General features: G+C 40.2%; 1 protein-coding gene and 1 long non-coding RNA gene across 4 annotated transcripts in view; both read right to left on the bottom strand.

The window, feature by feature from the left end:
* Positions 1 to 647: 647 nt before the first annotated feature.
* The window catches only part of rnf11b (ring finger protein 11b), a 17,399-nt gene continuing 6,913 nt past the window's right edge, over positions 648 to 11,133 (bottom strand). The window contains exons 2-4 of one of the 3 annotated variants that reach the window (XM_032524795.1): positions 5,478 to 5,647; positions 4,032 to 4,202; positions 648 to 3,991 (exon numbers count right to left, since the gene is read on the bottom strand). In XM_032524795.1, the coding sequence (XP_032380686.1) occupies position 3,991; positions 4,032 to 4,202; positions 5,478 to 5,647 (342 nt within the window). In that variant the 3' untranslated portion in view covers positions 648 to 3,990. Of the gene's footprint in view, positions 4,203 to 5,477; positions 5,648 to 11,133 lie in introns of all 3 variants that reach the window. The other 2 variants (XM_032524796.1, XM_032524797.1) reach the window with 2 other exon arrangements.
* Positions 7,597 to 11,133, bottom strand: part of LOC116694898 (uncharacterized) — an 8,320-nt gene continuing 4,783 nt past the window's right edge. Inside the window, exon 3 of the long non-coding RNA XR_004333307.1 lies at positions 7,597 to 7,608. This is a non-coding gene — a long non-coding RNA (uncharacterized LOC116694898). The remainder of the gene's footprint in view (positions 7,609 to 11,133) is intronic.

Below are 11,133 nucleotides of genomic sequence, written 5' to 3'. Positions count from 1 at the left end.
TAAAACCAGCAATAGGTGGTAATAACATAAACAGAGTGTGTCAGCAACTATGGGGGCTGAGACAGACTGATTCAGTGCAGTTATACCTCTAGGGAAAAGCCATTTCTCAGTCTGGAGGTGAGGGTGTAGATGGAAGGAGTTCAAAGTAACTGATGGATAATATTACACCTGCTAGACTTCTGAGCTCCAAGAAGAGCAGAAGGAAAATAGTGATGAATGGTGAGCCATATTGATCTAAGGTGTGACATTTAGGGAGGATCCCATATTTTACATATTTAAATAACTTGGGAAGTACAGTATTTGTAAGAATGTGAATCTAGCCTAAATATGATCAAATAATCAAAAGTGGGATTTGGTAGAGAAGTGAGGCAGGTGTCTGCCCTACAACATGGTGTTATCTAAATAGGCAGACAATAATTAAGTGATTAAGGGATCGGGTGAGGAATGAGTAGAAAAATGTTTTTGAACTCATCAAAGCCTTGAAGCTTTTGTTATGGTGAGAGAGGTTTTGCCAAGTAAAGTCAGAGAGATAAATTACATATTTATTTATTATTTACAGAGTCAAGAAGTTCTATTAGCTGTAAGAAAACTCAATTTTTGTCTTTCTAGTGTGCGGAGAGGAAATAAACCACACCCAGTGGCAGTTATTTTCAGTTGCAATGTCTATTTATTACTTGCCTGTACATGTATATGTATGCTTACAAACAAGGAAAGGTCTAACAAGCAGTCATACACAAACATACAGCACCCTATTCCCATCTGAGCAAACCTTAATGTTCAATCCTGAATTTAAAAGCAGAAAATCCACCCTAAATCAGTACCCATTTATCATTCCTGTAAAAAAGGTGGACATTTTTAGATTTCTCCCGAGAGTCAAAGACAGAGCCAAAGCGCTTTCTGGCTCGTGAATAAGAAACATTTGTGCAGCTGTTAATTGTTAGCGAATGACAGACACTAAGGAGTCATTTCCGGGGATATGAGCACATTTCTAACTCAGAACTAATGTTGCTGGAAATCTATTCATGTGCAAGAACTCAAACGTGTCAAATTTGCCACAGAGCATAAATGAAGCAGCTCCACAAAGTGCCACTCTAATACACAAACATGTAGCTTTGGAAGAGAGCTGGTCTTCATATTAATCATTATGTGGTTTCTTTTTTTATTTGGTCTAACTGTTCCTTTGATTACTGACGTGGCTTAAAGGGGAACTAGCCCATTTTGAAAATTCATACGTGTTATTCTTATGGTCTAAGACAGCCCAAAAATATTAGTAAACAGTAACAACTCTCTCCCAAATCCAAAAACTAGTGTTAAAACTCAAATTTGTGATGTCATAAAAGACTGCTCCATAGACAATGAAATGGGATAGATGTTTGAGGTGACACTGAGAGCACATGGATTCATTTTCTGTTCAGAACTGAGAACACTATAGAATAAAGCTTGTTAGGGTATCAAAAAGAAAACAAGCATTTGTTGTCTATGAAGCAGGTCCAGACTTTATACCTGAAGTTTGAGACTTACTTCTCTGGTTTCTGGCTATGAGAGAGAGTAGCTCATGTTCACAAACATTTACCATTGAAATAACATATTCTTCATATTCTTAAAAGGTGTACTAAGCAGCATTTTGCTAAAAAGAAAAGTGTACTCATACAAAAGTATTCCCTTTGGAGACCCTGTTTGTATTTTCTTCTTATTCTTCTGTGTTTGGAACTTTTCCAGGCATCAACCATAGTCTTTGGGCTCCACGTACAGAAGCAGTCAAAAGTTTGGACACACTTTCTCATTAATGCAAATGTCCAAACTTGTTTGTCCAAACTGTGTATTAATGCGGCTTTGCGTCTGTTTGACCACCCAACACAAACACACACAGCAACAGGATGAAGCTCGGCAGATAAGCAGTGTAGCCAGACCATATTCCGGCGCTGACACAGCACTGGGGAGATAGGTAAGTCTGGCTGTGCAGACTATGTGTTAAAAAACACCAACCAACAATTGCTGCTTATGCTACCTTAAATTTAAATGGTGTTCCTCTTTAAGTTGATTATTAAGATTGAGATGGAACAAAGGAAAAACTTCCAAAAGGCTTTTGTACGTGAAACGGTTGTCCAAAAGTACCGCAGTACAGATGGAAGTGGTAGCAACATGGCATGTGCAACGACAGCTCTACAGCAGCATTCACAGTCTAAACTGTCCCTGTATCACCTCCCCGCCCTCTTTTCTTGAAGTTAAATGGACGCCACTGCTCCACATTTTAGCAGGACCTTACTGACGGAGGGCAATGTAGAGTTACATAGATTACCATACTGTGCAAAAACTAAGGTGCCAACTCCACCCCCCAAACTTTCTCAAACATACACAAAAGGCCATAAAACCTAATAAAACACGCAGGTACAAACACACACGCACACGCACACACAGACCACTAAAGGCATGTTATCAAACTGTGTTGGATCTGTATCATGCATGTATGCAGGGGAAGCTTACCATTTCCTGCATAATTCAAAGTGTTGCCGACTGACCTGCGTCCCAGAGTTAGCAGGGAGAAGGAAAGTATAACTGAACAATTAATATTTCTTTGTGCTTTAACAGTAACCTGGGGGACTTGGGCAATAGACATTTAAAAATAAAGCGAGGATTTTCATTTAGATTGAGGCCTCAAAGTGATTGAAAATTAAAAAAAAAAATGGATAGAATCCTAACCTTTCTAAACTAGGAACACATAGTCAGCGATGTATAATGGCTGATTCTGACCACATTAGGTAAATGACCATCTTCAGTTTTTTACTGACACACAACTCATAACCACCTTTTCCATCACTAGTGTCCTGATGGTAACGCCTGCCGGCATTAACTGTTGTGTTTACTTAATGGTCTGGTTTTATGTTTGCCAAAGGACAGGATGCTAAATGAAGCGATACCTAACATTTGCAAACACATTAAATGAGCCCAATCCTTGTGTATGTTTTTAATTCTGTCCTTAAAATTACATACTTCACTTTTACATAATTACTAAATGCATATGGTCAACTTTTGTCATAAGTCTAAAATAAGAAGTGCAAATAACTACTGATTTGTATCAATGGTTTGTTAACTGGTCTAGCAGTGCTTTGTCCAATAATCTGAGCTCTCACTGTGACTGAGAAAGTCATGAGGGGTCGATAGCTTGACAGCAACAGTCGACCAGCTATCTATCACATTAGTGACAAAAACACATACTGTATTGTACCTTTATCATATCTGTGTTATACTGGTTCAACAAAGCCCTTATGCTGACTGACAAAACAAACACAGAACAAATTTCACAAAGCTACGGGTCGATCAATCAATCCTACGACCAATCTTATTTTTCTGATAAAAGATCTATACAGACAGACAACTACGGGCCTGGGTGCCGTGGTCCAGTGAAGGCCTGTGGTGTGTCTGAAGAATATATCTGATGTCCGTAGTCTGATGTGCAGTTCTAGCAGTCTTTAAATTACATATCTGCATCGGTAGCAGTTTTTGCAGCAGATATGACTCTGCAACAGTGTGTGTAGAGTCATACTTGGAGACATGTCAAAGCATCTGGTAGATCTTTTGAAGGGTGTTTCTTTCCTCTTGTCCTGCAGTGTGACAGTACAGCAATCAGGCTTCAGCAGTCCATCAGTCTGCAGCCTTATGATGGTGGTCACATTGCCTTCCTCCTGCAAGGTGTGAACGGCTGTTTGTGTATTCACGCATATAAAAAGCAAATCCTGGAAGTGTTATAATCATATCAGCTAACCATAATCCCCTCCCCTTGACTTCCCTTTACACTTGTATCCTCATAACCCCCATTGTCTGTACCGGTCTTTTACTTCTCTCCACGATCCAGCTCCTTCCTGCTCGTCCTTAACAGTAACACTCTGTTCATTCCTTTAATCCTGTCCAGCAGGCTAACCGGGTAACTTGTGCATGTGTGTGTGTGTGTGTGTGTGTGTGTGTGTGTGTGTGTGTGTGTGTGTGTGTGTGTGTGGTTGTGGGTGTGGGTGTGCGTGCGCGCACATGTGCATTAGTTGGTCTCGTAGGAAGAAAGCAGCGCGGCGTCCACAGGCTCCATGCAGGAGGGGCAGGTGAAGGATCTCATCAGCCAGTCGTCTATACAGTCCATGTGATAGATGTGCATGCAGGGCAGGAACCGAATGGGGTCTCCGTACACAAAGTCCATCATACAGATGACGCACCTGTGTAGGTAAACACAGGTATATTTTGTTAGGGATTGGATTAGGACAGCACAGAATTGCAGAAAAAAATGGAAGTTCAATGAAAAAAGACATAATTTTGCCACTTGACACTACATTGACTTAAATGACTTGCAGTGCGTTATTCGATTTAAAAATATAAGTACAGTAGGTAGAGTAGTTTTAACTATTCATATGCATTTATTGATATGCAAAAGTACTCCACTGGTTTTAACTGTTACCATTTGAAAACAATGTTTTAAACATGCATTAGACTATAAAACATTTTTTATAGTTTAACACACACACACACACACACACACACACACACACACACACACACACACACACACCTTTTACAGCAATGTGAACACTGTAAAATGTCACGACAATGTATGTACAATGTACCATCCATCTTTGTATTACAGCAGTGCATGCACACTAATTATGACAAACTAAGTTCTCACGGCAACATTTGAATTTATTTGCATGTGACAACAGTCACTTTTCTCATGTCTCTCACGACAAAACCTCAGTAAACTTCAGCTCATTCAAAACGCCACAGCCAGACTCATAACCAGGTCCAACAGGAGAGAACACATAACACCATAAAATCACTCCATTGGCTCCCAGACCGTTTAAAGGAACACGTCGACTTTTTGAGGCTTTAGCTCATTCACCGTATCCCCCAGAGTTAGATAAATCCATACATAACCTTCCCATCTCAGTGCGTGTTGTAACTCTGTCTGACGCACCCACCGCTAGCCTAGCTCACCATAGAGCCGGCTCCAACTAGCCTACTGCTCCCAATAAGTGACAAAATAATGCCAACATTTTCCAATTTACATGTTGTGATTTGTATAGCCACAGTGTGTGTTCTGGTGTGTGGAGAACAGTTCCCAGTATGTATACAGTTAGAAGACGGCTGTGTCTCATGTGACCTTATTTGTAAACTCTGTGACTAGACAAATCACAACATGTAAATAGGAAAATGTTGGCATTATTTTGTCACTTATTGGGAGCAGTAGGCTAGGTGGAACCAGTTACCTCCAGGATCTGTGGTGAGCTAATAAAGGCATTATTATAATTATTATTTGGATAATATTATTCCAGAAACTTTACATTTTAATCCTGTTCTCAAACAGTGAATATAGATCATTCTATTTAAAGCGTTTCTAAAGACCTGCAAACACCCTGCAGTGAAGCAGTGTCTCTCCCAACTGTGTTACTGTGTGTCACTCCCGCTGCTGAGTCTGACCGCCCAGCGTTTCTACTCACTCTCTGATCTTCTTCTCAGAGCCATCCCGCCCCGGGTCGTACACGCCCTTCGGGAGGTGTTGGATGAGTCCGATTCGCTGTGCGATGCGAACCTGCTCCTCCTCTGTCAGCTGAGTGGCCAGTCGTGCTTGGCTGGGTGTTGGGTGGTAGATAGGCACATGGATCTGCTCCTGCAAACAGAGAGAGAAGAGCACATAAAAAAGTATTACTAAACTGTCTTTTGATTTACAGAGAAGTCACTATTACTTACCACTTTATGCAGACACCTCCCTAGCAAACTTATTTCTATTTTTCTGCTGCTCTCACACTGCAGCTAAAGGAAAGTCATAGTCAAGGGTACAGAGTTAGTTGGAGGTCTGGTTTACAGCAGGAAATGGAATATGAGAGGGCTTTGTAGATACCCTGCAGTACGACTAACAAAGTTTTCTAGTTTCATGAATCTCTCTCTACCTTTAATTCTACCATTGTGAGATGCTATTCTAAGAAAAGCAGAAGATGTTGTTCTTGTTATTACTTTCGGTGGAAGTCAAGTCGGGTAGCACAGATGAACAAGCTTATGAAACTTTCTTTAAATTATGTCACAAATGCGCACTATGAACTGGGACAAAAGTGTTTATTTTAATAGGGAGAGATGGAATAATGTCACCACCTGCCAGTAAATACTAGTAAGCCTTAGTATGGAAATCCCTCACTCTGAAGGGCATTTTACTAACTTTCACTACACAATGAAGGTACTCAGCTGATTGTTGATGAGTCACCCAATGTAACGCACATTCTTTGTTTTAATATGCAATTATTATCCCTCTGAAAAGGAAGGCCGGTAGGACTGAAACTAGCACAATAACTATTGTCAATAACTGATGTAATCAATGACTGATCACAAGCCAACAATGTTTCTGGGCATGTTGTGGGATGATCACCGGCAGTAGGTGGTAGTGTTTCCACATGGCCTGTGCAAACAGCTGCTGCAGCAGACAGCTTCACAGCTGACTTGGCTGGAGATAAATGTGTTCCATCTGGTGCATAAAAAATAGAAATATCTAACTGGTTAGCTTAATTGTAGGTGTCATAAAGACCAGATTTATGAAATGGGATTGATAAAACAATTTCACTTGATTTAGATAGAAAAACCACTGAAGTCACTTCTTATAGCAGGAAAATATCAAATATTCAAAATGTGGAAACTTGACTGCACTCATTTTTAAAGCAGCCAAACCCCCCCTGTCCCTCTACACTACGTCTTCAGATTGACACAACAAGAAACTGAACATGAAAAGTGTCAAGATGATAGTCTTTCATTATGTCTGTCATCAATCTTTCATATTGGTGCACTAAACCACATAAGAAGTTTAAAGTGTAGGCTAATGAAAGTAACATCAAATCAAAATGACAAACAGGGGTTGCAGTATCAGACCGTAATGAGTCAATTGAACAAAAAATTGACAAAGTCCTATAACCACGCCCCCGAACCACCAAAAGGACCATAAAAGCTAAACTAACATGCTTTACTTTTCTGTAAAAAACACATAAACAAAACATTGACTTACATGGACTGAGAACAAAATGGTAGTAATAGAACAAACTGATTTACAGTTGTATCTGTTCTGTCTATTGTGGTCCTCCATTACATCCTTGTATTTGATTAATTTGAACTGTAGAAAACAATTACATAAATTCAGGGGAGAATAGGCATATATATATATATTTTTTTTTGTGTTCTTTTTCTTTCTGTATTGTGCACTACCTATGTCTGTATCTTCCTCCCTTCTAAACAACTTGCGATTTACTCAACTCTCTCACGTTGTGGTCTATGACTGTGCATCTTCCTTCCTTCCCTTCCTCCCTCTAGCCTTGTACGTTCTTATAGACTCACTACACACTTCTTTGTGGTGTGGTTAATAGTTCCTCGTCTCCCTAAGTGAGCCCAAAGCCTCAGCACACTGACTCTCTTTTGATACAAGCCCCAAACACTTGAATGAATGCAACTGGAGATAAGACAGGCCTTAGCAGGGGAGAAATCAATCTGCAGCCTTTAATAAACATGCATGGCTGTGTTGCTGATCTGCCTGCATAAAATAGCAGGTAAAGTAACTACTGTGCTAAATATTGGTGTTCCACTTAAGGCGATCTCCTTTTCGTTCTTTCTTTTTGGGTGAAAGGTAGTAGACAGGGTTTATACGTTAATTCCAAGATGAGCAACAAAATAAAAAGGAGGATGAAGGGTTACATCTTCATGCCTAACTTGACATGCTTTACATTTACATGCCTGAACACTTTGGTTAAATAATATATTCCTGTTGGCTGATTTGTAATACAATGTGTCATGTTAGCACAAAAACATTGTTCACTAAAGCAACACGTTTGTTAATTCCAGCTGGTTATTTTGTGCATTCACACTAAAACAGCAAGCTGTTCCTATTTAAATCTGTACACATTTTGATGCAAAGCTTCCAGTTTATTTTACCAATGACTGGTGATTTCTTTTATTCTTATTTAACTGTTGCTCAGATGTATCTTTGTCTCTTAAAATTGTCAGTCTGGTTGAACCTTTGTGCAGCATCTATGTCTTTTGCAAACCCTCTATACAAAATAAGAACTACTTTCTACAACCTAAAAGCATTAAAGACCATTTAAAAACATAGAGTAGTCCTCTCAGCCATCTAACGGTACCCAATCACGCTTTTGTGGCAGGTGATTCCAAACCTTTTAACAGTATTGTCTCATTTTAATTCTTAAAAAGCTTTCTTTCTTTAAAAAAAAAAAAGGGTTTTCAGAAAATTCAGAACAATGACCAAGCCAGCTGTCGGCCTCTAAGCACCTCAGCATTTCATGCTATGACTTTAGTAGTTTAGGCTATCTGCTGCTCCCCTGACAGCCACTGCTGAAAAAAGAGACGGCAGCCAGGCAGCAACAGTAAAAGCTACGGACAGGGCCTCAGAGGGGGGCAGCAGCTGGGCTCTGTTTGTGTTCGGGTGGTTGACTGTGTAGTGGTCAGCAGTGTAATTGTTGTCATCTGCCTCTCCTTTCCTTCATACATGGCGTGTCAGCTGGGTTGTGACAACTGTTCATTCTGTGACCTCAGGTTGACCAAAGGGACAACAATCACAGAAATGGAGAGTGAGACAGAGGGAGTAGGCGAGGGTGAAAGGGGGGGCTAAGCGGGGAGCCAAAGTACGGACCTTGGTTTCCTCTGCCAAGCATGCTGTTGGCTGCTGAGCCGGGCACAGCAGCAGTAACTGTCAGCCTGCCAGGCGCAGACTGCTAATAGTGAAGGGGAGGAAGGTAAAGATTGTAGGAAACAAGGAATGAGAGCAGATGCACACTGAAAGTGAAAACGATAGATGGAAAGGGGAGGTATTTAGGCCTAGCGCTTCCATTTTCAGTTCAGAAAAAAAACAGTGGGAGGGAAAATGAAAGCTAGAGGCACTGTCAGCCCACAAGTTCAATAACAGGCAACAGCTTCAGTTTCAAGAGCACACGGGGAAATGGGTTAGAACCACACAAGCCCCTTTCACTTCAACATCACTGGTTCAATTATCTAGGCATGGTGCTGGTATTGGACATCTCCTATATTGATATAATCCATAATGTCACTACATTAAATTACTGTTCTAGAAAGTGTTTCTACTCATTGAAGATCATTAATGTGTTGGAGTTTGATGGCAGAGGAGTTGTGAATACCCTCAGAAGCTGACAAGTTGGTGGATTTTGAAACTTTTTAATTAAATGTCTCCCCAACGGGACTAAAAGGGATAGATGTTGGGTGGAATATCACTAAAAGCATGCCTTTAAAAAAGAAAACACAGTGACCATTTCCTCCTGTGCTTCCAGAGATAGCATCACCTTGATGGCTACATAAAACTGCATTATGAAAAAACATATACCATTACATGATTTTGTATTTGTGAATATCATTGCTTTATTCCCACTCAAGCCATGATGTAACATTTACAAAATTGGTCAGATGGCAGAGTGCTACAGTGGAAATGTATATGTGGATGTGGGAAATGGGTTGCAGAAAAGCATATGACTGGGCAAAATTCCTTTTTAAACATGTTTTTAAACATGTTATAAGAACAATATAATGACAAGATATTACAAATACAAAAATGAATTTTGTCTGCAAATCTTCCAAACCTTCATCACATCAGTACAGAAAATCTCTACTTGGCAAATGTGGCTGCATCTTTTGTGCAAGCCAAGTGTCCATATGCACTTAAAAGGGAAGAAACCTGAAGCATTAGCAGGTTCTGAAATCTTAGCCCTCGTTCTAGAGACTGCAGGGTAACCAAATCTTTAAACAAGACTTGCAGACATCTGCGCACAATACAGGCAAGCATGTGCTCATTTGATCACACAGACATGTACACAGGTGACAATGACAACAATGGGAGGAGGAGAAGAATGGGTATTAGCATCACAGGATGTGTTTGTTGTTGTGATAATGGGACAGGCTGACGGGGTGACAATAAAATGCGTTTATTGCATTTTCTTCATCAGCTTGGATATTGGAGCCTTGATACAGGAAACGGGTATCAAAGCGCCCATATTATGCTCATTTTTAGGTTCAAAGTATCCCTAAAGTTTAAGTATCAGGGGAGTCTGTACCACATTATATAGACCTATAACAGCCTTTCACTTATGCCACTGTAATGTAATGACTAAAACTACCTTGACCTTTTTGATTATATGAGCCAACTGTCATTTGACGGAAAAAGAGAACTTAAATATGAGACGGAGTCATGAAGGGACAAAAGAGTTATTTTAGTCCTCGTCGTTGTGGAGCATGCTCAGAAACAGCAACCCTATGTGGCTGTGTGCCAGCCAAAGCTCACAGTCTATGTCACTGACTTGCAGTACAATGTCTTGTTTGTCAGCAGCACTGCCTCCCCCACGTCGTCCCCTTACGTTTCTTTTACCATATGAGGTCAAGAGGTAGGTAATCTGGGCTCTCTGGTGGGGTGCATTGTTGCCTTACAAGGCTAAAAACCAACACTACCTTATTTAAGTGACGTAGTCATGCCTGTGGTGAAGTCAGTGGCACTTAAGTTGAACTCATCTGACACATTACTGTTATCTGAACCCAGTAAGGTGGTCACGCTCTTTTCCTGCCTTCCCTGATTGTAGCATTATAACAACGCCCATTTGGATGGAGACACCTGCAGACCACAGTAGCTAAAGTTTCAAAATGTGAGGATTTTTAGCACATCGACAATGTAGGTTGGGACATTTTTTTCAAACTTTTCAAAATATTATGAAGACGCCTTATTGGCAATAAAAGAGGTGTTTCTTTTACTAATGTTGTTGAAAAATAATTAATAAACAGAACCAAAACAGATGTGCTCAAATTGACCCAGAGCCTACTGATGGTGCTTCAGTTCATTTGGTTGTTAATCATGGCTGCTTTTTTTCGACCTGGTCCAGTTGTGTTAACATTGACTTAGTATACAAACAATGAGTTGTAAATATGTAGTAGTATCAGGTCATGCTGCACGTCACTGAACCTTTCAGTAAACTTCAAGAGGCGTTCCAGTCGACATTTCCGTTGATTCACGTTCAACTAGAACACAGAAAGTGTGTGGTCAATATGTTACGTGCTGACGCGCATTCATGTTACCATGGTTACCAAATATTAATACACACTTATACAAATGAC

Source organism: Etheostoma spectabile, chromosome 9 (assembly GCF_008692095.1).
Source record: "Etheostoma spectabile isolate EspeVRDwgs_2016 chromosome 9, UIUC_Espe_1.0, whole genome shotgun sequence".
Taxonomy (NCBI): Eukaryota; Metazoa; Chordata; class Actinopteri; order Perciformes; family Percidae; genus Etheostoma; species Etheostoma spectabile.
The sequence above is the reverse complement of the archived record's forward strand: the minus strand, read 5'-3'. Positions and strand labels throughout refer to the sequence as shown.